The sequence below is a fragment of the Eutrigla gurnardus genome, assembly GCF_963514095.1.
Source record: "Eutrigla gurnardus genome assembly, chromosome: 8".
Classification (NCBI taxonomy): Eukaryota; Metazoa; Chordata; class Actinopteri; order Perciformes; family Triglidae; genus Eutrigla; species Eutrigla gurnardus.
Window position 1 is genome coordinate 21,722,077 of NC_139922.1, and position 24,509 is coordinate 21,746,585.

General features: G+C 40.3%; 3 protein-coding genes across 7 annotated transcripts; 2 read left to right on the forward strand and 1 right to left on the reverse strand.

Annotated features, from left to right (window-relative positions):
• Positions 1-719: 719 nt before the first annotated feature.
• LOC311017729 (monocarboxylate transporter 2-like) lies at positions 720-12,062 on the reverse strand. Of its 4 annotated transcripts, XM_084016286.1 has the most exons (6): positions 9,300-9,420; positions 8,949-9,179; positions 8,632-8,775; positions 7,306-8,166; positions 7,030-7,218; positions 720-3,164 (listed from the first exon to the last, which is right to left on the reverse strand). In XM_084016286.1, the coding sequence occupies exons 2-6, from the start codon at positions 9,163-9,165 to the stop codon at positions 3,160-3,162; spliced, it is 1,416 nt and encodes a 471-aa protein (XP_083872412.1). In that variant the 5' UTR covers positions 9,166-9,179; positions 9,300-9,420; the 3' UTR covers positions 720-3,159. The 4 variants fall into 4 exon arrangements, with proteins under 4 accessions (XP_083872412.1, XP_083872410.1, XP_083872409.1 ...); XM_084016284.1 differs by lacking the exons at positions 720-3,164; positions 9,300-9,420 and adding an exon at positions 12,029-12,062 and having other exon boundaries at positions 6,142-7,218; XM_084016283.1 differs by lacking the exon at positions 720-3,164 and having other exon boundaries at positions 6,142-7,218.
• LOC311017730 (uncharacterized protein) lies at positions 10,930-14,096 on the forward strand. Its single transcript, XM_084016287.1, has 3 exons — positions 10,930-11,341; positions 12,481-12,669; positions 12,794-14,096. Exons 1-3 carry the CDS (start codon positions 11,207-11,209, stop codon positions 12,986-12,988), a joined length of 519 nt encoding a protein of 172 aa, XP_083872413.1. The 5' UTR covers positions 10,930-11,206; the 3' UTR covers positions 12,989-14,096.
• A 4,349-nt stretch (positions 14,097-18,445) lies between these two features.
• On the forward strand, positions 18,446-24,403 carry LOC311017471 (calcium-independent phospholipase A2-gamma-like). 2 transcript variants are annotated; one of them, XM_084015844.1, is made up of 9 exons: positions 18,446-18,565; positions 19,443-20,922; positions 21,162-21,314; positions 21,390-21,547; positions 21,935-22,029; positions 22,189-22,360; positions 22,479-22,536; positions 22,685-22,879; positions 23,080-24,403. In XM_084015844.1, exons 2-9 carry the CDS (start codon positions 19,528-19,530, stop codon positions 23,536-23,538), a joined length of 2,685 nt encoding a protein of 894 aa, XP_083871970.1. In that variant the 5' UTR covers positions 18,446-18,565; positions 19,443-19,527; the 3' UTR covers positions 23,539-24,403. The 2 variants fall into 2 exon arrangements, with proteins under 2 accessions (XP_083871970.1, XP_083871971.1); XM_084015845.1 differs by lacking the exon at positions 18,446-18,565 and adding an exon at positions 18,610-19,061.
• Positions 24,404-24,509: the final 106 nt, after the last annotated feature.

The window sequence follows — 24,509 nt, forward strand, 5'->3', positions numbered from 1 at the left end:
AAATCTCTGAAAATCTGTCAAGTAATTCTGTGAAGTGTAATTTTCCACATAAGAGAAATATAAGAAATTTGTAATTCTTAGGTCGGGCTTCGGCAGAGACAAAATGTTGATCATTGATTCGTGTTGCCTGGCAGGAACAGGAACGACTGGAGGTCAAAACGACAAAAACAATACAACTGTTGAAATGATGTGGAATTCATACAGAAGAACCAGAACACTTAAAGCTGCCACTAAAGCAACAATAATCTCTAATCAAACAGTTTCTAGACCAAAACAGCAAACTGTTGATTTGGAAGGCACAGACAATAAGACTAGAAGTAAAGCTGAGAGTATCACCTGGTATACCTCGAGTCTTAATGAGAGTAAAGTTCCAAATAAAATCTGCTTTGGTTATTTCTTTCAGCTTGACCTCAGGGCTTTGTTTATCCAGTCACTTCTTCTGAAAAACGACACGGTAAGCCTAATTGATACAGAAGGAATATGTTTAATTAAAGCAGCAAAGTAATGTCTTTTTATTTTTTTTTCCAAGTAACTCACAGACAAAGCAAGATAATGAAATTCAATGAAACAGTCCAAAAACAAAGCGAAATGGGGGTTGGAAACTTGAGGTTGGATTTCACAGCAAAATTGGCGTGGTTTGGTTTTTACCATTATGACAGTGTGACAGTGACATGTGAAGTTGAAAATTAACTATAAAACTTTCTTTTTCACCAAGACTGTCTTGTTAACAGAAACCATTATATCAAACTATAATGGATTTACTAGCTGAAGGACAGAAGTCTTTGTTGCAACACTTTCCTTGACAGGTCTAATACCAAAAATGGATTAGTCCATTTCCCAAAACCCCATTCTCTGTTTAACCCTATAAGGGTTCTTTAATTTTAGTTGTTTAATTTTGCTAGTCATTGAAACTGTTTTCCAAAACGACTAAAGAATATTTTGAAACTTAGAAACAAGAGAATGTGATTTTAAATGACTTTCTTTCCACCTGGGTAGCTATCGACTACTCCTGTTTAAAAAACTGTTGCTCAGCCACATGAAATCTGTGATGTTCATCCATAATATGTGCTGCACACAAACGCATCCAGTTTCTATTGCCATTTCCTTCTGAGAGAGCCTATAGGCTCTGCTTTAAAGACACTTTATTGACTTGTCCATATGGTTTATAGCTTTCTAAACGGCTCCACTTCTCTTTAGGAAAAGAATGGGAATTTAATCACACACCTTTCGGGGGTTTAGCAAGGCAGCTGTGACAGTCAACAACCTCGTCATGTCAGCCTCAGACTCAGGAGAGACTGTCCTTGAAACACAAAGAACCCCTGATGACATTGATGCACTTCAGCTACTGTAGCGCTCGTTGGCGGCTACAAAGACCAGTCTGTTTGAAACCTTTTCAACTCAGACAAACGACAATAAAATGACAGCGCTCTCTGGGTATCGAAATAAGCTCAGTTATGAATGCCTCCCACAGAGAGAGTGGAACGCCATCGCCACTGCTCTTTGCTCGTCAACAATTTGGCTTCGGCGTAATCATGCGTTTAATTATTCTGGGTCCCGGCCAGAAATGTGCAGATGACACAATTTGCTAACAGAATCTCAGTATCGCAAGGTTTCCCGATGTTTAATTACACAGATGATGAGAATGAATCAGGTAGCGCATAAAGGCTTGCAGTTGATTTGTGCCATCGTGTTTCATCCTGCTTTTCATTTTTGAGGCAAGGACAAGCCGATACGCCTCAGTTGCTGTTGTAATTATTTCTGCACCTCTCCCTTTTCTATGCCCACTCTCTGTCATGCTCTCAGTCTCAGCCCGGGCCTGGGCGTCGATCCCCGAGGACACGGCGCTGGAATGCCTATCTCAGGCATCTGCACGTAGGGATTGGGAACAATCTCACATTCAATACTATTTTCCAAATCAAGCCTGCGGGAATTAAATGAAATCTTACAACGTTATCTCAGGTCGAATTGGTCACTCAAGTGTATTGCCCTGATAGAGCGATAACACAAGCCACTTACTTTTTTTTATCATCCGCATGCCACAGATTGCATTAGAGACCGCGTGCGTGCACAATGTGTAAATGCTACAGTGCTCGCGGGCGGTTTATGTCATCCAGTCCTTTTGCTCTTCAATCAAAAAGTGCGTATAGCATGTCGCGCAATTCAGTGTGGTATTCAAAGCGTAGATTATAATCCACGGGACAATCCTCGCATTCTTCCCGTAGCGCGCAGACAAACAGCGCCGCCGTCTCCAGACATGCGAGCTTTAGTGGTTGTCTGTGTTCGCCAGATAAAGAGGAACAATGCTTCTAATAAGCGGCGGAGAGTCTCGACAAGCAGCGTTTCAGCGGCGCGCATTTTGTTCTCACAAAGGCTAAATGTATTTTGAGTGGCAGATTAAGGATATTGGTCAGGGGTTCTTGCATTGTCAACACTGAAAAGTGGGGTAAATGTGTGTTCGCATGATAATTCGCACATTCTTATAGGCTCGACGGCGGACTAAAAAGGCCGCAGTGTTCTCGTTTTTTTGGGGAAATGTGTTTCACAGATTGTTAATTATGGGTAACATAATCTCATTAAATCCTTTTGCTTTGCGACTCAATTTCTTTTACAAGCATTAGTCATGATTGAGTAGTTTAGGGGTTTAAGTTCCTCTTTTATTTTGTTCAAAACATGGCCGTCTTTATAAGGGCCTGTTTTGTCTAATTTGTATTCCACAAGGATGCCTGATGTCCAGCAGCAGCAACAGCACAGTTTGGTGTCTGTAATGCCAAACTGTCTCGGCCGGGTCAAGATATGAACATAAAAAAAAATCATTAAAATATTGTTGAGAGTCAGTTTTTCCAGTGTGTTTTGGTACATTTTAAACTTCTTATATATTCTCAGTATACCTCAGCTATTTAAGGTTTTGTTTAATTTTATAATACAAATGTCTCAAATGAAAGTAGGTCACTTGTGGTAATGTCCCTTACAGAGATGGTGGCTCCCCTCAGTCCAGTGTGTCGGATTTGGTGACATCTAGTGGTGAGATGACAGATTGCAGCCAACTGAAACTTCTCCCGTGTTCCAGGCATGCAGATACGGCGGCTGACGGACCTACATGTACTTGGTTTGTCCGTTCTGGGCTTCTGTAGAAACATGACAGCTGATTCCATGAAGGGTTCATTCTATGGTAAAAAAAAACAAACAAAACAAACTTATTGTTATTTTAAGGTAATTATATACAAAAGAAAACTTACTTATTAATATTATATTCCAATGCCAATAGACCAGCCTAAATGTTACACTCTCTACCTTGAATGTAATTTATATTAGTTTTGCTCATTGTTTAGCTGCTCGGCGCTCAACTCTTGTTGTTGTTTATATGTTCTCTCTAAAACAACTGTACACTACTAGCGCTGCAGAACCAATTAGTCCATTAATCAACTAATTCATCAACTGAAAAGAGATCACCAACTTTATCAAAAATACCCAAAAGTTTCAGCATCTCATATTTGCAGCTCAAGGATTTGCTGCTTTTCTCCATTTTATAATCATTGTAAAATTTTATATATTTTCGTTTTGCACTGTTCAAAAGGAAAGAAAATCTGGAACCTTGGACTTTTTTTTTTTTTTTTACAGTTTGAAGGTTAATCAAAAAATAGGATTATAATCTAATTAAGTCGGTAATTATGGATTTGCTTTCATAAGCATAAAAGTGAAGTGAAAAGTGCATTTCCTCTGAAACATAATGGAAAAGAAGTATTATGTACTGTAGTAGCAAATTGAATAGTGATGTAACAGTACCGTACAAGTAACTCAAAATTGGACCTGGGAGCAGTAACTTGAGTACATGAGTAAAGTTTCCACCACTGCAGTACACAGCAGTGGTGGAAACTTTACACAGATTTCTCTCATTTGATTCAGGCTTTCTTCTGGGGATTGAAGATGCCGGCACAAATTCCTTTACAATCTCAGATGTTGACTACTTGCTTGAAAAAAAAAAAACTATTTTTCAAATCTATCGGCAAAACACAGATGATTTTACACCACATAAATATCAAGGTGACCATGATCAATGTTAGGGGGGCCGTTTGAATCACAATGATTGATTCCGAGTGTAGGGTACTCTTGTGCCTTGTTTTCACCGAAAGATCTCAGTAAATCTTGTGTTTCATCAGAGGCGACAGTCGGTTAAGGTGCATGGCGGGACACGGTGTCTCTCGTCTCTGCGAGGTGTGATTGAGTCCTTGAGAGCTCCTTGCAGAGACTGACGTGGTAATTACTCCTCTTCCGACTTGCCCCGCGTTTCCACGTTAGATACCCTGGCTATCGATGTTTATTTTAGAACCAGCAATGTGTCATTAACAGCTCCGTCCACGGGGCTGATGAATACACTCTTAAGTCTCTGGCGTTCACGTGATGTCGCCTTCCCCTCCGAGTGCAAACATTGTGAAGGCAGATTAGTTCTGCTGCTGTGGGTAAAGAAGATTAGCAGAGATTATTAACAAACATGCTGGATTAAATAGACAGTATTACTCCCTTCTTTACAGACTGTGTGGTTAAAACAGAACTTGGGGTTCATGGGGATGGATAAAACATCATCGCTCAGCACGGTAGCCGTCATCATAGGGGTCGGACGCAGAGCTGCCTGGATTTAATCGTCTTGGTCCCAATTAAAGTCAGATTTACTGACATCAGTCACAGTTCATCCCAGTGATTATGCTCAAGCTGTTCAGTCAGGAGATGATACAGAGTTTATGGGAAATGCCACTAATTGGAGGTCTCACTTTGTGTCCACTCATCATTTTCCCCCACCCAATCGGAATGGATGACCAATTTGTCACATCTGCATAATCACATTTAGGCCTATTTTTAATTTTTTTGAAAAGACAGCTTTAAATAACGTATTCATGCTTCAACACATGAAACATATGGTTTGGTTGTGAACTGCATTTAGTATGTAGCTGTTTTAATGTCATGATTTGCTTCTGGTAGTTACTGTAAGTACTGTACTTTGATTTGATGTATATTACTATTACTATTTCTGAGAGCTATAGTCACAAGTTACTTTGTATGTTAAGATTTCGCATTCAAAACGTGAACATGAAGAATCTTTAGAATGTGGTTCTACTATGGTAATTGATTAATCAATTAGGTGATTCATTGATTAATCTGTTTTTTGATAACTGTTTGTCAGAAAGTTTGTCAGATACAAAAAGACATTTGAAGATGGCACCCTGTATAATAAATTAGCTGATCAAGAAAATAAACGATTAATAACAGATTAATCCATAAAAATGTGTATATATAGCCTACATATACTACAGCTTTACACTGTAATATAGTCAGACATTTTTACAGTGTTGCCTCTGTTCTTTTACTTAAGAATCTGCATGAGTCCTTCACTGCACGTGGTTTTGTACAATTAAAAATACATTGTGACAGTTTCATGGTAACAGTTTCTTGTTATGTCTAACGCTGGATTAAAAATAACCACTTTGTGTAGCCTGATATATTTAAGTTTTCATCTTGAAATAAAACCATCATCCAGAGAGAAGACTATCCACTCATAAGCCACGGTCTATCTGATTTTCAGATAATGTTATAGAAGGTTATAAACAAACGTATTGATTCCCTCACTTAAGCAATTTCCGTCCACCTGAAAAAGGAAGTCAATATGCACCTTGCAGGGACACGGTGAGAATGGATAATTTAAGCGTATACGTTTCTTTTAATAGCATTGTTTCCTTGAATGGTTCGACATGGTTTGTGCATCTTGTATTGGAGGTGCTCAAGGCGCGGCATGCAGGCGCTGGAAATAATGCCGAGTGTTGGAATATAATGTTTGACCTGTGATATGTTGATGTGACCCGGCGAAGGAGCGCACATTTTATTTGCTGTCAGATATTTTCTCTGCGGCGTGTTGGATGAGGCTGAAACTTTGATTTTTGGATTATTATAAGGTTCTTCACACCACAGATAAGATATGTTTAAGCTGGAAAACTAAAAAACTTTAAGATACTAAGATATTTGGAGCTCAGGCCTGTAGCTAGTATTATAAATGTGCAGGTATAACATTCATGCACAACACCTTTTATGTCAGTGAGGCTAAGTAAAACATCAGTTCTTCCTCTACACATGCAAATGCAAGCTTTTTATTGAATGCACAAAGGCTTCCTGAGACTTATTTAAAAAGTTTGACGCTATAACATTTCCATAACCTCGTGCTGAATTTTTATGACTGCACTAAAGTGATGCCGCAGTGAAACAACTTGTACAGATCCCCATGGCACTGAAAATGTACTTTATTGTAGACTAAAACTTGAAGGGTGAATAAAGATTTTTTCTCTCTCTCTCTCTCTGAGAGTGGGAGTTAAACTTATGGGCAGCAGGAGGGGATTTCATTTTTATTCGAGGTAGTGTGTAGTCTTTACTACAGACATTACATTCCTCGTATTTTAATTGCTTTTCCCTTGGTGAAGCATTCATAACGTCTGCCAGCCCATGGGAAGGTCACGCCCCAGACTTCGGTAATCAATGCTGTAAAGAACCAAACCACCGATGAAGATGCCTGTTTAATTGCACTTTAATAGATGCGTTGCACCTTGAGGTCTCACGTGGTAGTGTCCAGTGCCATCTAGTGGCAAGAAAATGGCAGCAAACAGTCGTGGTATGGCTCTGTGGCTGGGAGGGGGTTTGACTCGTTATTTTATATCAGTCCCTTAGGAATAATTATTTTTATTCAGCCGCTGAAGACACAGAGGAAATATATTAATTATAGAGTAATTGGAACTGCAGCATTTCTGCATGAACAAAGGCCATTAGAGATACAGTTGGCACAATAATAACATATATAAATTAACTAATAAAATACCAAATGCTGATCTGTGTAGAAAAGGTCCAAAGACTTCAACAAGCTCATCCAAAGCAGAACATGATTGTCAGCAATAATACCCCACAGGCCGACTGTAAAGCCTGTGCAGAGACTGATCTGTCTACATCCATTAAAATAAAATCATGGTCATCCATTTGTTTCGTGTGCCGTTTTACCATCCTGGCTCATTTTAAGTTGCGCTGCCTCTTCGCAACTCCTCATCTCCGTGGCAACACTCCGCTCCTCGTCCAGCCTCTTGTAGTTGAAGTAATGCATGATGAAGAAAAATATGCCAGGCACCAGCATAAACACTCCGCACGCGTAGTACATGTATTTGTAGTCCCCGAAAATGTCCACCAGAGCTCCTGAAAAGAGAAGACGCACACGTCACTGGTCCCCATTTGTGTTCATTCATTTGTCATCTGATATATTTGTCTCCAAAGTTCACAAACCTGAAATTGGAGGTCCGAGGAGCACCGGTCCACACTCGATAATGGTGACAAGTCCAACCGCGTTGGAGAAGCGATGAGCCCCGACGAGGTCCATCAGAACTTCAAAAAGCAGTGCAGACACCATCCCAAAGGCCAAACCGCAGAGGACGGCGTAAACAACCAGACCCGAGTATCCAGGTAACAGCGGGCACAGCAGGTGGCACAGGCCATTGTATGAAACCGCAAAACTGAAAAAGTATTGGATCCGTGGCCGAATCAACTTGGTGTTGCCGATGAGGCCGGTCGCTGGTCTGATAAACATGTCCACCAGAGCAAAAATAGAGAGCAGGAAAGCTGCTGAATATTCATCAATCCCTTGATGCCTTGCATACGGAGCCAGAAAGACCACAGGGGCGAAAAACCCAAAAAACAGGACTACGTTTCCAGTGAGATAAATAAGGAAGCCCCGGTGTTTGAAAAGGGAGAGGTCCATGAATTTGTGCAGACAAGCCAGACTCTTGTTCTCTTCTTGATCTTCTTCTTCCGCCAGGTGGTCAGCCGACTGCTCAGCGGCGTCTGAGGCGGCGGCTTCCTCTGCACCGTTACACTCGGGCGGTGCAGCCTTTGGTTCTGGTTGGGTATTTTTATTGACCGGTCTCATCAAAGATCCAGCTACACAGCAGTTCAAAACAATGGATCCCAGGATGAGGAAGCTCCCTCTCCAGCCAAAAGAATCAAACAGAAACTGATTGAGAGGAGCCAGCGTGAACAGAACGACTGGACTTCCTGTCATGGCGAGCCCGTTCGCCATTGGCCTTTTGACCTGGAAGTAGGTTCCTATGATCGTCAGGGCTGGCTGTAGGTTGAAGGCGAGGCCAAAACCTGTTGAGATAATAAAACGGTTCATCAACATCCCATGAATAATAATAGTGATCATATGACAATAACTTGTGATGCTGATGTCTCAGTAAGATTATTATTAATTTATGTCCACTCCAAGATAAGTGGACCATCTCTTTGTTTACTGGATGGCATTAGCACGATCATGTGTTCTGGCGTACACGCAGCCATGTGGGGATTTTCTAAATGCGTTTTCTAGGTGCCTCAAACCCAAGTCTGTGTATCGCTCTGGCATGCATGTTTGATTACACATCGCACAGAATGGCCTAAATTGACCCTCACAGGTGTTCAGAGGTCACGAGTGAACTGACAGTGATGAGCCAAACAATCCTGGATCCTCCTGCGTGAGCCGGTCACAACCAGGCAGCACTAAGCAAACATTACAAAGAACATCCGCAACCGTAGTAGTTTGATCATTAATGAAAAAAAACCTAGAATATAATTTACCTCCAATTACTCCGACGCAAAGATACAGATGCATGATAGTTGTTCCAAAAGAAGCCAGCACCATGCCGGTGCAAACCATGATCCCCCCGACCATAACCACAGGCCTGCTGCCATAGCGGTTGACAAGGATACTGCTCACAGGGCCTGTGCAATGGAGAGAAATATCTCATTTTGTTAATATCTTCTTTCACTGAAAGCTAGATCTGTTTTTTGTTAAATAAAGGACCAAAGTGTACAATAGAATGACTTTGCTTGTTTAAAATGTTGATGAGAAACATGAAAAACATTTGTTTATGCCGTTGCCAATTTCCACTGACCTCCTGCATACATAGACGCGAGCATGACTGAGGACAGCCAGGCAATCTGACTGTAGGAGACGGAAAAATATTCCTGAATCTCCTTAAAGTAGACGGTGAGGGACTTGGGAAAGGCGTAGGAGAATCCTATGGAGATGAAAGCTCCAAGGACGACAGCCCAGCCCCAGCCTCCATCTGGTGGTGTGTAGCCTAGTTTGGTTGCTCTTGCAGGGGGCATGTTGGATCCAACTGCTTGGTAGGGAACAATTTAGTTAAGTGAGCAGAGTAAAAAAACTTGACATTTTCAAAGCTGTGGTAATAATGCAGACCCCCCCAAAAAAGATACATCGTACATATCACACAAGAGCTCACCTCCACACAGTCCTTGAAACTGTATTGGCTCTGAACCCTGTTATTGTACCAGGCTGTGGCTGCCTCAGAATAGAAATACCAGTGAGGCCTTTGATCCCATCACGTGTGCTTGCATGACAAATACAAGTGACCATAGCCAGGAAAAGCAACAACCCTCCTGGAGAGAAAATTTATTTTGTTAACATTCAACAGCAACGAGTCCCTCCCAAGTCTCAGCCACAGATGTGCGATCAAAGCGTTGTGGGACTTGCGGTTGTTGAATACTAACAACAAAAACTTTACTCTACTTCTTTTATAGAAGAACATAACCAGAAACTCCCCGGTATAGAAAGAATAATGAAAAGCACTAAATTCAGTGCTAATGACTTTATCTCAAAATAGTGAGAAGCTTTATCAAAATAATGACTTTGTATCTCAAAATACTGAAAAGCTTTATCAAAATAATGACTTTGTATCTCAAAATAGTGAAAAGCTTTATCAAAATAATGACATAGTATCTCAAAATAATGACTTAGTATCTCAGAATAATGACATTATTCTCAAAATAATGACTTAGTAACTCAGAATAATGACTTATATCTCAAAAATAATGACATAGTACCTAAAAATAATGACATAGTATCTCAAAATAATGACTTAGTATCTCAGTATAATGACTTAGTATCTCAAAATAATGACATAGTATCTCAAAATACTGAAAAGCTTTATCAAAATAATGACTTTGTATCTCAAAATAGTGAGAAGCTTTATCAAAATAATGACTTTGTATCTCAAAATAGTGAAAAGCTTTATCAAAATAATGACTTTGTATCTCAAAATAGTGAAAAGCTTTATCAAAATAATGGCATAGTATCTCAAAATAATGACTTAGTATCTCAGAATAATGACATTATTCTCAAAATAATGACTTAGTAACTCAGAATAATGACTTAGTATCTCAAAAATAATGACATAGTACCTAAAAATAATGACATAGTATCTCAAAATAATGACTTAGTATCTCAGTATAATGACTTAGTATTTCAAAATAATGACATAGTATCTCAAAATAATGACATAGTATCTCAAAATAATGACTTAGTATCTCAGTATAATGGTTTAGTATCTCAAAATAATGACATAGTACCTAAAAATAATGATATAGTATCTCAAAATAATGACTTAGTATCTCAGTATAATGTCTTAATATCTCAAAATAATGACATAGTATCTAAAAATAATGACATAGTATCTCAAAATAATGACTTAGTATCTCAGAATAATGGTTTAGTATCTCAAAATAATGCCATAGTATCTCAGAATAATGGCTAAGTATCTCAAAATAATGACTTAGTAGCAAAATAATGACTTAGTAGCTATCTCTATTTTGTTAAAGTTTCTCACTATTTTGAGTTACTAAGTCATTAATTTGAGAAAAAAAATATCGTTTTTTTCTGGCAGTGGCGAAAATGAACTTTCAAACATCTATCTCCAAAAACAACTGCAATGGGAGTTCACCTCCGAAGTACCTTACTTCCGCTGACACTTGGCTCATTAAAAAGCAGCGGAGTGGGACCTCGCGGAGCAGCAACCACTAAGCTAGTCGCACACGCACCACGCCTCCTTCAGCCACGCCCCCTCCAGTCACGTGTTCCCAGTCAGCTGCTGCTACACATTCCTGCTCAGTCTGTACTAATTTAACCTTCTTCTTTTTTTTTTTTACTAATTAGGCAAACCGTGAGGCAACGAGAGAGTGTCCGAGGTTTCCTGCCGAGCTCTTGTTGCGAACACCGTCAGCTGGTGACCAGTGTTTGCGTAACTCCACGCAGTCTGCTAATGTTAGCTCGTGTTTGCTACACCAAAGTCAGTACGGTACCCATCTGTGTTGCTAGTTGTTCGACCTGATTTAATTAGCAAGTATTTCCAGGATGTTTTCCCAAATGAAAGGATGCTTGGTCTCGCGTTTGACCGGCTGTGTAACGTTCAAGTCAGCAGTAAGAATGGCACCTGGCCTCTGCACACATCAGCACCGGACCATCGGCTCTCAGTCTGCAGGCGTCAAGGTAATCCATGTTGCCCTCGAGTCTACACATGGAGGAAACCCTTTCACCCCTTTCACAGTACGGTTTTTGTCAACATGACATGTTAATTATTATAGTGTCGCTCTTCTCTTCACGGTAGCATGAGCCATCAATGTTGCTATTATGTGGGTCAGTTGTTTTTCCGCTTGTCAATGATCTGCAGTCTTGCAGTCAAGGATATATTCTCTGTAAACTGGAGCATGATTCACGCCCCTTTTTAGGCATGATTTTAGTTTTGTTTGTTTATTAATAAGCTCCATACTAACAGTTATAGGCATATTTCACCAGTGAGCCAAACGGCTTTACAGTTGCCCCCCCCCTGTTTGTCAAAGATGTTTTCTAGAGGAAAGCCCACCACTCTTATTATTATGATAGCAGAAGATATACTATATACTTTAAATTAGTGTATGTTAACTTTTTTTACTGTATTTATTTTGTGTCTACGAAAAAGACCAACGGAGTGGTACGTCTGTCTCTTAAGAACATATTCTATCGGAGCGCGTGCGGGCCGGTGCTGTCGCGTCCGAAATTTAAAGAGAAGTTCCATGTGCTCGCGCTCTCTCAAGGTCGTCAGCAAACCGCTATATCGAGTACTGGTCTCCCTAACAGCAGTGCATAAACAACAAGCCCCCCCCAACCCCAGTTAAATGATTCTTAAACCAACATCACCTCCGTGTCTGAAGCTCGTCTCCGTTTAAAGTTCTGGTCCACCGGAGTGCGCAGGACCGAGCTGCAGCGTGTCCTGTCCCGTACTGTAACAGTAACTTCAGCTGCAACACTTGACTCTGGGGAATATCGGGTAGGTGGTACGTCAGGGGTCGTCAGACATCCTAAACCCTAGAAGGCTTTAAATCCGATTTTTTTTTAAATTTTATTATTAATACAAAACGATACAACTCTTCTTTTATAATATAGTCATATTTATACATTTTAATATTTTTAACCTAACCTTAAACATTGGTCAACTGCAGAAATAGTAAAAACAAACCTGGTTCAAACACTTGGTATCCCACATTCAAGAATATGTAAGTTACTAATAGTTAATTAGTAGTCATTTTTCCTCTTGTACACTTGAATAATGAAACCCCCCATGATGTTATCCCTTGCTTATTGTGTTTCAGGTGCTGTATGATGGGCTTTGTCCCATATGCGTGACAGAGATCCGGTTCCTCCAGTTTCTGCAGAGAAACCGTCCCGTGAAAGTAGATTTTATTGATATTGCCCTGCCAGGCTACGATGGAGCGAAATACAAGGACGTCACCTACAAGATGGCCATGGAGGAAATGCATGTGATCGATGGGAAAGGCGAGGTAAACTAACATTCTGCTGACCTTACAAAGATTATAGTATTCTGTTTGTCAAGTAGCCATTTGTATTATCATTATTATTATCGTTATTGTCATGCCAGTCGGCTGACCTTCTGTGTATCGGCAGGTTCACCGTGGGATTCCAGCATTCGCGGTGATGTACGGTGCCGTTGGCCTCGGCTGGTTGGGTTGCCTCATGATGCTGTCACCTGTGAGACCGTTCATGGACAAGTCCTACGCCATCTTTGCCAGGAATCGCTTAAAGTGGACCGGACGTGAGAATGAGTGCACCACAGGACGCTGTGAAAAGAAAACACATTGACGTTCGACCACAAACAAACTGGACTGGATAAATACCATATGGTTTGTCTTATTTAACCCGCAGGTCATTATGAATCTGTCTTAAATGTGCAGAATGTAGATACTTGTAATACTGTAAGTTTCATTAAATAAACATCAGTTAAAGTAAAGGAAGCATCTATTAAAAGAGATCCAGAATTGAAAATCATGACAGTAATAGAGATGTTGATATTGCAATACAAAAACAAACTTGAGGTCTCCTGGAAATGGCCGGAATATCAAAGAAATGTATGTATAATGTTAGCATACAGCTAATACAGCTAAATACAGCTAAAAAGCAAATATCGCACTATTACTAATAACACAATGTTTTCAGGATGTGATCAATAAGTCAAACTTTTATTATCATCTAGAACTCTGAGCTGGTAAAGTGACAGATGAGCAGACAAAACAAAGGTTGTTTATTGAAAAAAATATTGTAACAAACATGACACTACAGAGAACAGTTTGTTCTGCAAAAACCAGAGTAATGATGTACGATATAAAATACTGTCATACTGTGACAAATATACAGAACATTGAACATCATTGGAGGAAAATGCAGTCAAATTTACAGCTTCTCAGATATTGAGCTTCATTCAAAAGCTGATAAAGAAGCAAACTGTCAGGAAGCTGCCACTAGATGTCATTGTAAGTCCGAAATAATTGGCCCTGTGAGTGAAAGTTACCTTGTAACAGATACAGGCGGAAATGATGCGTGAAATCATAATCGACCATTTTTCACGAGGGAAAAAAACAAAAAACGGACTGAACTGGTGTGATACTTGTAATTTAAATAACTCTTTGTAAGTAATTTCTCTGTGCTGGCAGTTTTTAATGTGACAGGAGCCTCTCCTTTTATGTTTCATCCACATTACATTTCAATGCAGAAAGCACTGTGCTTGTCAAAGGTTTTACTGTTAGAGGCTGCAGGACATATTTTGCTTTTTATTATTGCCTGCAAATTTCTGGATAATTATTTATCTAAAAGGTATCACTAAAATACTTAATGGCTTTGATGAACGTCAGGGAATAAGGGGGTGCTTGTGCACTTTCTGTTTATGAGTGGCAGAAATAAATGATACTTTGTTTTTGTTTTCATTCTTCGTGCCTTTTTAATAAAGACAAGGTATTGTCATATTTTACCGCTGACCAGGCAGGGATATTGGGGTCATGGTGTTGGTTTTCAAATTAATTTAGTTGTATAATTTATTTTTAAATGATTGTACATTTACAAAAAAACATCAAATCAAATCCCTTTTCTTGACAGTGTTGTGAAAGGTCCTGTTTGTACCTTGTAATTTATTAACCACTACAGACTTAATTAGAATTTCTAGTTTCTAAGAAGACTGTTTGTTTCAGAGGGAGTGTGTTTGTGTGTGTTGTGCTGTGACGTAAGAAGCAGCAAACATAACCTCACTGACACCCCTGACATGTCGCCCCCTCCCTAATTTTAACCACATGGTAGTCAGCTGAAACAGTACACTACTTTAAGCCTGTGTGGTCATGCTTGTCCGCCCCCCTGCCCAGCTCAGCCAATAAGATTAGAATAACGAAAAAAGTCATGATCAAAGTCAAAGTGTAGAATGTTGAAAAAAGTAATTTAAAATAGTTTAGTGTGTTGAAAATGAAAAAAGTCAAACTATAGAATGACAAAAAAAAAAAAAAAAAATGAAAAAAAGTCAAAGTTTAGTATGTTGAAAAAAGTGATGGAAAAAGTTAAAATATAGAATGAATAAAAAAGTCATGAAAAAAGTCAAAGAATGAATAAAAAAGTCATGAAAAAAGTCAAAAAATTATGAAAAAAGTCAAAGTTTATTATGATGAAAAAAGTGATGGAAAAGGTGAAAATATGGAATGAAGAAAAAAGTCATGAAGAAAGTCAAAGAATGAAGAAAAAAGTCATGAAAAAAAGTCAAAGTTTAGTATGTTGAAAAAAGTGATGGAAAAAGTGAAAATATAGAATTAAGAAAAAAGTCAAAGAATGAAGAAAAAAGGCATGAAAAAAAGGCAAAAAATTACGAAAAAAGTCAAAGTTTAGTATGACGAAAAAAGTGATGGAAAAGGTGAAAATATGGAATGAAGAAAAAAGTCATGAAAAAAGTCAAAGAATGAAGAAAAAAGTAATGAAGAAAAGTAAAAAAATTAGGAAAAAAGTAATGAAAAAAGTCAAAATATACAATGATGAAAAAAGTCATGAAACAAAGTCAAAATATAGAATAATGAAAAAAGTCATGAAAATAATCAAAGTTTAGTATGTTGAAAAAAGTGATGGAAAAAGTTGAAATATAGAATGAAGAAAAAAGTCAAATTATAGAATAATGAAAAAAGTAATGAAAAAAAGTCAAAATATAGAATGATGAAAAAAGTCATGAAGAAAGTCAAAATTTTGTATGATGAAAGAAGTCATAGTTATGTATGTCAAAAAAGTAATAAAAATCAAAACATAGAATGATGAAAAAGGTCATGAAAGAGAAAACATGCCAACGCCTTTTCCAACTGAACTCTGACCAAATACAGACTGAAGTGTTTTTCTTTGAGTGCTCACCTTCCTTTCCTTTCATGCTGTTAACACTAGACATCAACGGGATCTCTTTGTTGTGTTGTAGCTCCTTTGTATGAATGATTTATTTGGAGAGAAAATCCGGAGAATATAATATCTATTAAAATATGTCATTCTCCTTTAAATAAACTTACTACATTTAGCAACAATGAGACACACAGATTTTTTTTATTACACATAGTTGGTGCAGGTGCGATGAAAGATAGGTTGAGTTTCTGCGGTCCTGATGCCAATTAGGCTGCAGCAATAATAATTATAACAATGAACTTTATTTCAAAAGCAATTTTAACAAGGTTATAAAGGGCTTCTCAGCAAAAAGAAAAGAAAAGAAATAAGGCTGATAAAACTGAAAACAACAATAAAACAATAGATCAAAATGCAAACAGCAGTCTCATCTCAATAGTGGATGCAGGAACGAAGGATCACACCCAAGTTCCCCAGTAAGCGATCTGGAGGTTATCCTAGTTACCTCCTTGGTCGTGAACAAATCTGGGAAACAAAACAAGTCAATTGTGAACTTCAGGAATAGCTCACCAAGACAAGGTGCTGATATAACCCGAGGGAACAGATGTGAAACACTAAAAACAAAACAGAAGGAGCTTTATAATGCAGATTGTTTATTTTTATATCTGTAAGGTGCAGACATATCTGTCATGTTGTGCAGGTGTTTAGCTTTTCCAGAGGTTTTTGTGTCTTTGAGTTGAGTGGCTATGTGGTCTGCTCAGAAGACCTGAGGTCGGGGCTGTGATCTTTATGCAGTGAATTTTAAAGCCCGACACCCAAATATGCCATGAAACAGCGAGGAAGGCTGTCAGATCAGAGAGCTCAGGGTGACACAAGACTGATCTGAAGACCAGGCGTGGTGCAGGTTTTTTTTTTTTAGGTCTACCGCGCAAAGTAAAGCAGTCAAATATGCTACAAAACATCAGTGACACATGTCAGATCAGACAGCTCAGCGTGATAGAAGACTGCAGGTAGGGGATTTTAACCTTAGGTGGTGCAGTGAACGTTGAGGTGTAGCACCCAAAAGCATCTCCCCAGAGGTGGACGAGGCAGGGTGAGACTTGTCTTCCTCCCGTGCACTATGTACAGCGGCAGTGTTTTCTCTCTGCAGCCACTTAACAAACACCTGAATAACATGCATTCTGTATTCAAACCGTGTCCATTTGTACTGGCAGAATGCATTTATATAATTTATTCAGTATTTGCATTAGTATTAATTGATATTCTGTGATTGTGAAGTAATTATTTAATAACACGGAATATGATGCGTCTCCTTTGAGCACTGGAAATAATTCATTCGGCTAAATGTTTCAGTGGGAAATTGAAATGATGCATGCGTATCAATCCCGACACACAGGCATTTTATCAGCCTGTGACAGAATGGGAATGAGGAGATGCAAATGATGGAAATAGTGTTTCTTGCTGACAGACAGGATATCCTCCTCTCTCTGACTTTAACTATTTCTGTAATAACTGTTAATGGGGGAATTAACAGATCATGAATCTTTCTAATAAACTAAGAAAGTTATTTGTGGTCCTTTTGTTGTTCAGACCTATATTTAACACAGATCTGTGCTGCTGTCACATGACCTCAGCTACTCTCCAGGCGAGGCAGTTAATCTCAAACAAGCACATGGTCTATGATGCTCGGTTGTACACAACTTTTTAAGATTAATTGTGGGATGCTTTGAGTCCACTGTATAGAGTATAATAATTCTCGTCTGTAAACAGAGTGAGACAGGCGATGAGACTCCACTTGCAATGACAGTCACTCATGGAAGAAGCAAGGCACCACACTGCCTCCTGCTGGCCAAATGGATACACTTATAAAAGAAACCAGGGAAACTGCATTCCAAATATACAGAACAGTGAATATTGCTGGAGCAAAATTCAGTCAAATGTCCTCTTGCACAGCTTCTCAGACTGAGGATCATTCAGAAGCTGCACCTGCAGGAAGTTACCACTAGATGTCAGTGTAGCCTAAGTCCAAAACAAGCGACCTGTACTGTAGGAATTTCATTTTACGGCAGGCTTAATTATCTGCTATATAATGATTGAACTTGCCTTGTACAGACGGGCAGATCATTTATTATTATTTTATGTTTCACCAACAAAATGTTGAGAAGTCAAAGGTTTTATGAGTTGAGGCTGTAGGAGAGCAACGGCAACAAAACATACCCTTTTGCAGCTTTGCAATAGCAATCTAAATGAATTAAATGTATTTCAGGAAATGCTTTAGATTAAAGCCTGCAGATTACTAGATCATAATTTCCTTGAAAATAGACAGTGTCAATAAAGTACTACGACACAAGGTTAGGAAATACCTGGGTGTTTGGACAATTTGCATTTAAACGGATTATTGCACTGATTTAATAATAACAGGGAAATGATGTTTGTAATGGGTAAAAGGTTGGAACAATGGGGTAACAGTTTAGATTAGTCATAGATTATGATTTTGTAAATTAAAGGTTATTATCAAGTGGCTTTTCATGACACAGCTGTTGTGAAGGGACCTGTTTGTAATTAAGTAAACGTATAAAATAGATTGTTTTGTCTCACATGTTGGCCTGTGCACAGTTTCTCAGAAGCCTGATTGCGTGGAAGGGTGGAGCGTTTGTGTGTGTGTTGTGTGTCCGTGTTGTGCTGTGACGTGAGAAGCAGCTATCTTCAGCTCACTGAGACCCTTGAGGTTTCACCCCCTCCCTAATTTTAGCTTCCAGTCTGGTAATCAGCTCTGACAACAACATGACTTATAGCCGGTGTGTGTGTGTGTGTGTGTGGTCTTAGTAATCATTGGTCATGCTCGTCCGCCCCCCTGCCCAGCTCAACCAATAAGCTTAAAGTGCTGTAGAGAGAAAGGTTGAATTAAGTATCAAAACACTGAAGATATAGCACTTCTGAGAGCTTCCAAAGTGGCGTGCAGGATTTAAAAAAAACTAGAGACTTGGATGGAGACAGACTGTGAAGACAGAAGAAGTAGATGATGTGTTTCAGGTACATGTGCAGTGTATGTTTTTATCTGACATTTCCTGTCAAGGTTAGAGAAGCTATAAGCTACTTGGGTTCATGACCTTCCCCTACTAAGCGGGGAACAACAACAGGAGGTGTTTTGTACAATACACATGTTTTTTGTGTGATAGCGTGTTAATAAATGCACTTTATTTCACATAGTAGAGCAAATGTAAAAGTAATGTAAATGTAAACTACAGACAAAGCTGTCTGTGATCTCAGATTTCTATGTCACACTGCAGACGTAGAGGATCTGTTAGCAGAACGTAGAGAGTTCTCCAGGTTTTGCACACAGACGTATTCGCTCTGAGGTTTCATGTTACATTTCTGTGAAGGCAGAGTACTGGGAAAAGGTAGAAGGTTAATGTGGAGTATTATCTCCGTACACAATCAGCTCAGCGCACAATGTGCCTCTCTGAGCGGAGGATATATTGATACACCAAACTTACCTGATGCCCTGACAATTTTGTATTCACCTGAGGTTTGTGATTTTTGTTTTGCAAAGTAAAATTCATTTGTTGAAATGTGGTGTTTTGCATGAATTATTGGATTGACCTTAATATAATTTGCATGTAGCATGAGATGTGTCATGTTTCCCAGAGGATGAATTGTTATCACTTTGATGCCCTGACACCAGGTCAAAATTTAAATATTTAAATATGTCTGATATATTAGTTTATTGTCAATACCTTCAACAATGACGTTCCCATCAGCCTCAACTGTGCTTTGTCAAATGCTAATCAACATGCTTACAAGCTAAACATCAACATTCTGAGCGTGTCAGTATCCTGATGTCAGCACTGAGCTCAGAGCTGCTAGCATTGCTGTTGTTGTACCGTGTGTGTTTTGTGTACTTCCCTAGATTCCTGTTGAAAACGCCGCCATGGTCTAAATCAATGCAAGGTCAGGAGTGACATTCGGACTGCTGCTCACCACTTCAGGTCATCATGCGGCGCTACCTCAGCATCAACCTGCACTCTTGTTCTGTGAACAAGACTTTGAGGTCCGCCTGCAAAACGAGGTGCTTAATGAGCCTTCTCAGGAAATACCCTCGCCTGGCCGACGCACCGCTCTGCCCGGACAGCCGCAGATATTCACTGCTTTCACCTCCTCATCCACACAGATTTAGAAGAAAAGCTGCTTTTAACACATTAAACCACAGTGACACTGCCGCTAACTCCTTCCTCGGAGATTTTACCAAAGAGCTGAATCATCTCCAGGTGGTGCGTTTTTGCTCCTCCTCCAATAGGAATGCATTCAAACCCGAAGCTCCTATTGGGCTATTTGAGAAGGTTCAGAGCAGTTTTCTTTCGAGTTCACTGGGAGGACGTTTCAGTCAATCATTTAACAGATTGTCCAGACACGTTAACATTTATTTCAAGAGAAAGAGTGTTTTACCTCGAGCTGAAAATGTCGGCCTTGTTGTCACAACTCCAGAATATCACGGCATCTCACAGAGGCGTAGTCGAAGTCACCCGGCAGCCAGTGAGCAAAACGTGTCAGCATGCAAAGACGAGACGGAGACCCTGCAAAGCAAAGACAAACAGGAGGACTCAGGAACACAGCACTACTCTGGATTGCAACTATTTCACATCAGCTCCCTGGCGACGACATTTGGAGAGAGCTACAGTTACGTCGCCGGTCACATTAACTCAGTCTTCTCTGGAGGTTTGGCGAAAGGTCAAAGTCAAGAGCATTTGGAAACCACGTCTTCCCCCCGAGAGACAAACCGGAGGCTGAAGAGGAGACAAACGCAAAACACTCGCATCATAAAGTCGAAAGAAGGTGGAATGCCTCCGGTCCAATCAGTGGAAACTGACGATATCTCCAGGAGCTGGGATGAGGGCTACCTCCACTTTGCAAGACACATCAACAAATACTTTGGCACCAACGTTGACCAAGATCAAAATAGGAGAGAACAACATCCCGTGGCAAAGGATAGCACTCACTTTTCAGCACAATCTACCTCACAGACACAAGGTGGGAAGTCACAACCGAAGCCAGACGAACCCGTCGCCCAGGAACCCGGAGGCCTTTTCCACGGCAGCAGCAACACCACCACCTTCGGGGAGAACTATTTACAAACGGCCGGCCACATCAATCAGTATTTCAGAGGTCAAAGTGAATTGGATGAGGACGTCGATGGAAATCTCCAAACAGGGATGCACTCTGGATCTGCTACCTCTGAGAGGCCGAAGACTATATCCTTAATGGACTGCCTTCGCCATCCCACCAGCGCCATCCCTGACTTGCTGGGTGCTTATCTCCCACTGGGGCCCTTGACCCCGACGCGTAAGTCTAAACCTGTCGTGACTTCAACAGAGGCAGTGCTGAAAAAAAAGGTGAGTTGAAGTTACTACTTCAGGGATGTTAAGTCAACAGAGAATATGAGAAAGTGAGATGAATGGAAAGAAATTGAAAATCGAGCTGATATGTCCTAATCTGATTATTTAAGCTTGTACAACATTGCTATATAAAATGGAATAACCTTTTAATTCCCCCACAGGTTTGCAAAAATATTGCTGGTCTATTCGATAAGCATGCAAATGTTTATTAGTAATCTCTGGTTGGATGTTCTCAGCTCGTCTTGAGTCGGAGGCAGGCGGAGGAAATGACTCGAGGGTTGATCGGCACTCTGTCGCAGGCTTCATCTCCAGACGCTCTGACTGCATGCGTGGAGGCCCTCAATGAACACCTCATCCGTTACCCATCATGCAAAGCTCTAATGTGGCAGGTCGGTTGGACGGGAAACAATCGCTAATGTTTAACATACCATCAGCAAATCCTTAAAGTCTGTTTGTGTTTCCAGGAGAAGACTGCAGTCACATTGTTAAGAAAGCGACGAACCTACGGCGATAACCCGGAGCTTCAGAACGCTTTAAGGGAAAGCTTGGCTCTGATTGGCTACGTGGATGCAGTCAAAGGTTGTGGCATTAGAGTGCTCTCAATTGATGGTGGTGGCACAAGGTAACTATAAAATAATCCGATCCTTCATGAACGATGGCCCTTTAACAACACAGACCGAACAGAGCAGAAAATATGATTTTACATTTATTATTGATTATTAGTTATTTAATTATCCATTAATATCTAATTTATTGTTTCTATAATTCATTTTTTAACCATAAAAAATGACAGAAAATAGTGAAAAAATTGTTTTATCCAACTAATGGTTCAAAACACAAATACATTTATTTGATTAGTGTGAGTAAAAGCAACGATGCAGTCCCTCACATCTGGAAAGAGAGATTTTAGATAAATTCATATATTCTTTTGTTGACTAATTGACTCATTTAAATTGTTTATTCATTATTTAATATTTATTCATTATATTCAATAATTTGTCTTCGCCAGAGGCGTGGTGCCTTTGCAGGTGTTAAAGCTGCTGGAAGCTGAAACAGGCAGGAAAATCCACCAGCTGTTTGATTACATCTGTGGAGTGAGCACAGGTGACAAACGACAGAACCTAAAAATATTATCAATATAATACATATATATATATATATATATATATATATATATATATATATATATATATATATATATATAATAAACACCTTGGTGCTTCTCAGTCTGAATCTATTTATCTGTGCATGTGTTTATGGAAGGTGCCGTTCTAGCCTTCATGCTGGGTCTGGCCCACTTCTCTCTAGAGGAGTGTGCTGACATGTATCGGCGTTTCGGCTCCGAAGTGTTTCGGCAGAACCGGCTGGTCGGCACCGTGAAGATGGGCTGGAGTCACTCTTACTACAACACGGAGACCTGGGAGGCAATATTACGGTATTCACGGAATTATAGATTCTAACAACATATAAGCACTCCAGAGAATTCTCAACATATTTATGAGACAGCAATACAAATCTTGTCTGATGCAATTTTCTGTTTTCATCCTGTTTAGAGAAAAGCTGGGAAATAGAGTACTTATCAAAACAGCCGGAGATGAGTTGAGTCCCAAGGTAAGAATAATGCAATCACCGTGCTGGTTGATTTCATGGTTGGACTGCCGAGAGTGCTACAGTATTTTTTCTGTTTCTAGCATTGGAATAGCAGTTTCCATAGGGTTTTGTAAACATTTCATAGAAGGTGTTGTTGGTATCTGCCCAGGTTTCAGCAGTCAGCGCAGTGGTTAACTGGGGTACCAGTCCAAAGGCCTTTGTCTTCCGCAACTACAACCACAAACCAGGCTCTCTCAGCCGCTATGCGGGAGGCTCCGTTTGCCAAATGTGGCAGGCTGTGCGAGCGTCATCAGCTGCCCCGGGATACTTCCAGGAGTTCCCTTTACACAGTGACATTCACCAGGTAGGAAACTGCTGAAGTCCGGGGATTTCCATTCAAACTTAAAGCGTAATCCAATTATATTAAAGTGGTACGCTGATATTGACACGGCTACCAATTACTGAAATGATGGCAGGATTGTTGTCATATGGCCGAACACACCTTTATGACCTGTGGTGGACAGGTGTGTACATTTTTAGAATCATTTCCGTCTGTCTTCGTAGGACGGAGGAATCCTCTTGAACAATCCCTGTGCCTTGGCTGTTCATGAGAGCCGTCTCTTGTGGCCCAACCAGCCCTTCCAGTGTGTGCTGTCCCTTGGCACCGGGCGCTATGACAACGCCAAGAGGGGACCTGCCACCTCTACCAGCCTGAGGGCCAAGATCAGCAACCTGATCTGCAGCGCTACGGACACCGAAGGGGTCCACACCCTCTTGGACGATCTGCTGGCTCCAGACGTGTACTTTCGCTTCAACCCCATGCTGAGCGCTTTGGTGTCCCTGGACGAGAGCCGGCCGCAGGCCCTGGACCAGATGCAGAGAGACACCCAGAACTACCTGGAGAGAAACCGGCCCAAACTGGCCAGGCTCTGTTTGGTGCTCGGGGCGGAGCGCTCGGCTGCGAGCAGAACTAAGGACTGGATGAGTGAGAGGGCCTGGGAGATGAAGCAGAGATGGGTGTGAGTATAGCTACAGACACAAAACAACAACCACCCTGATGAACTGGAGGAATTTGGTTCGTCCACCTCTTTGGTCCAGACTGGTCTCAATAACTGTTGGATGGATTGTAGTTACATTTTGTATAAGCATCCATGGTCTATAGAAGATCACGCTCATTAGATTTGGTGACCGCCTGGTGATTTCCTTACAGCAACCACGAGGTGAAATATCTCGTCTGACAGAATGAATTGCATTCGCTTTGTTGATCCCAGGGGGGAAACCTGCGTTTCTAAAAAAGTGAAGCCAATGCAGAAAGTGCCTTAAACTTTCATTGCTTTTTTAGTGCTTTTAAAAATATATATATTTAGCAGAACTCGCACACAGGGATAACGTGAAACGTTAATAAACATACATACACACATACACAAGTTATATCTTCTTACCCATTTACCCGGTTCCACAGCGGAGAGACCTGGTTAAATGTGCTGCAGGCCAGCAGATAAACATCAACTCGAACAAAGAAGTCTTGCCAAGTTTCCTTCACGGTCAACATAACAAGGCTAGCTTGTTTATTTTAGCTCAAGTTTTCGGTGAAGTTACTCGAAGATTGCCTTAGCTTCACTTCCTCCTGGAGTCAACCAGCGGAAATACAGACAGCGCCACTCCACCCGCATTGTGGTCAAAGGGGGTATAAAGTAAAATCCTGTTGTCGAGATTTAAGCACGTTGCTGCCACCTTGCGGTCATAATTAGCACTTGCACCCCGCTTTACTCAATCCAGAGGTTCTACAGGTGACCACTGCTGTCTTTGCGTGTTGTTTCTTTGGTATCTGCTGTTTGCTAAACACCCCATAATATGTTGCAGTGTTTGCAGCTGAATCTACAATTATAAAACCTAAGTTTTGTAGCCGAGCGTTCAGCAGAATGCATCAGTCTTCAGAGGGGTTTGAACGATCACCAGGGGATTTTAAAGTCTGTAAGACAACTTCAAGAGGA

Excerpts from the sequence above, each read along its gene's own strand:
- LOC311017471 (XM_084015844.1), top strand. The coding sequence starts at position 19,528 with ATGCGGCGCTACCTCAGCATCAACCTGCACTCTTGTTCTGTGAACAAG. Across the intron at positions 21,315-21,389 it reads GCAAAGCTCTAATGTGGCAG|GAGAAGACTGCAGTCACATT; the intron begins GTCGGTTGGACG and ends TTGTGTTTCCAG. Across the intron at positions 22,361-22,478 it reads ACCTGGGAGGCAATATTACG|AGAAAAGCTGGGAAATAGAG; the intron begins GTATTCACGGAA and ends CATCCTGTTTAG.
- LOC311017730 (XM_084016287.1), top strand. The coding sequence starts at position 11,207 with ATGTTTTCCCAAATGAAAGGATGCTTGGTCTCGCGTTTGACCGGCTGT. Across the intron at positions 11,342-12,480 it reads CTCAGTCTGCAGGCGTCAAG|GTGCTGTATGATGGGCTTTG; the intron begins GTAATCCATGTT and ends ATTGTGTTTCAG. Across the intron at positions 12,670-12,793 it reads TGATCGATGGGAAAGGCGAG|GTTCACCGTGGGATTCCAGC; the intron begins GTAAACTAACAT and ends GTGTATCGGCAG.
- LOC311017729 (XM_084016284.1), bottom strand. The coding sequence starts at position 9,165 with ATGCCCCCTGCAAGAGCAACCAAACTAGGCTACACACCACCAGATGGA. Across the intron at positions 8,167-8,631 it reads TTGCGTCGGAGTAATTGGAG|GTTTTGGCCTCGCCTTCAAC; the intron begins GTAAATTATATT and ends TTATCTCAACAG. Across the intron at positions 7,219-7,305 it reads CCTCGGACCTCCAATTTCAG|GAGCTCTGGTGGACATTTTC; the intron begins GTTTGTGAACTT and ends TTCTCTTTTCAG.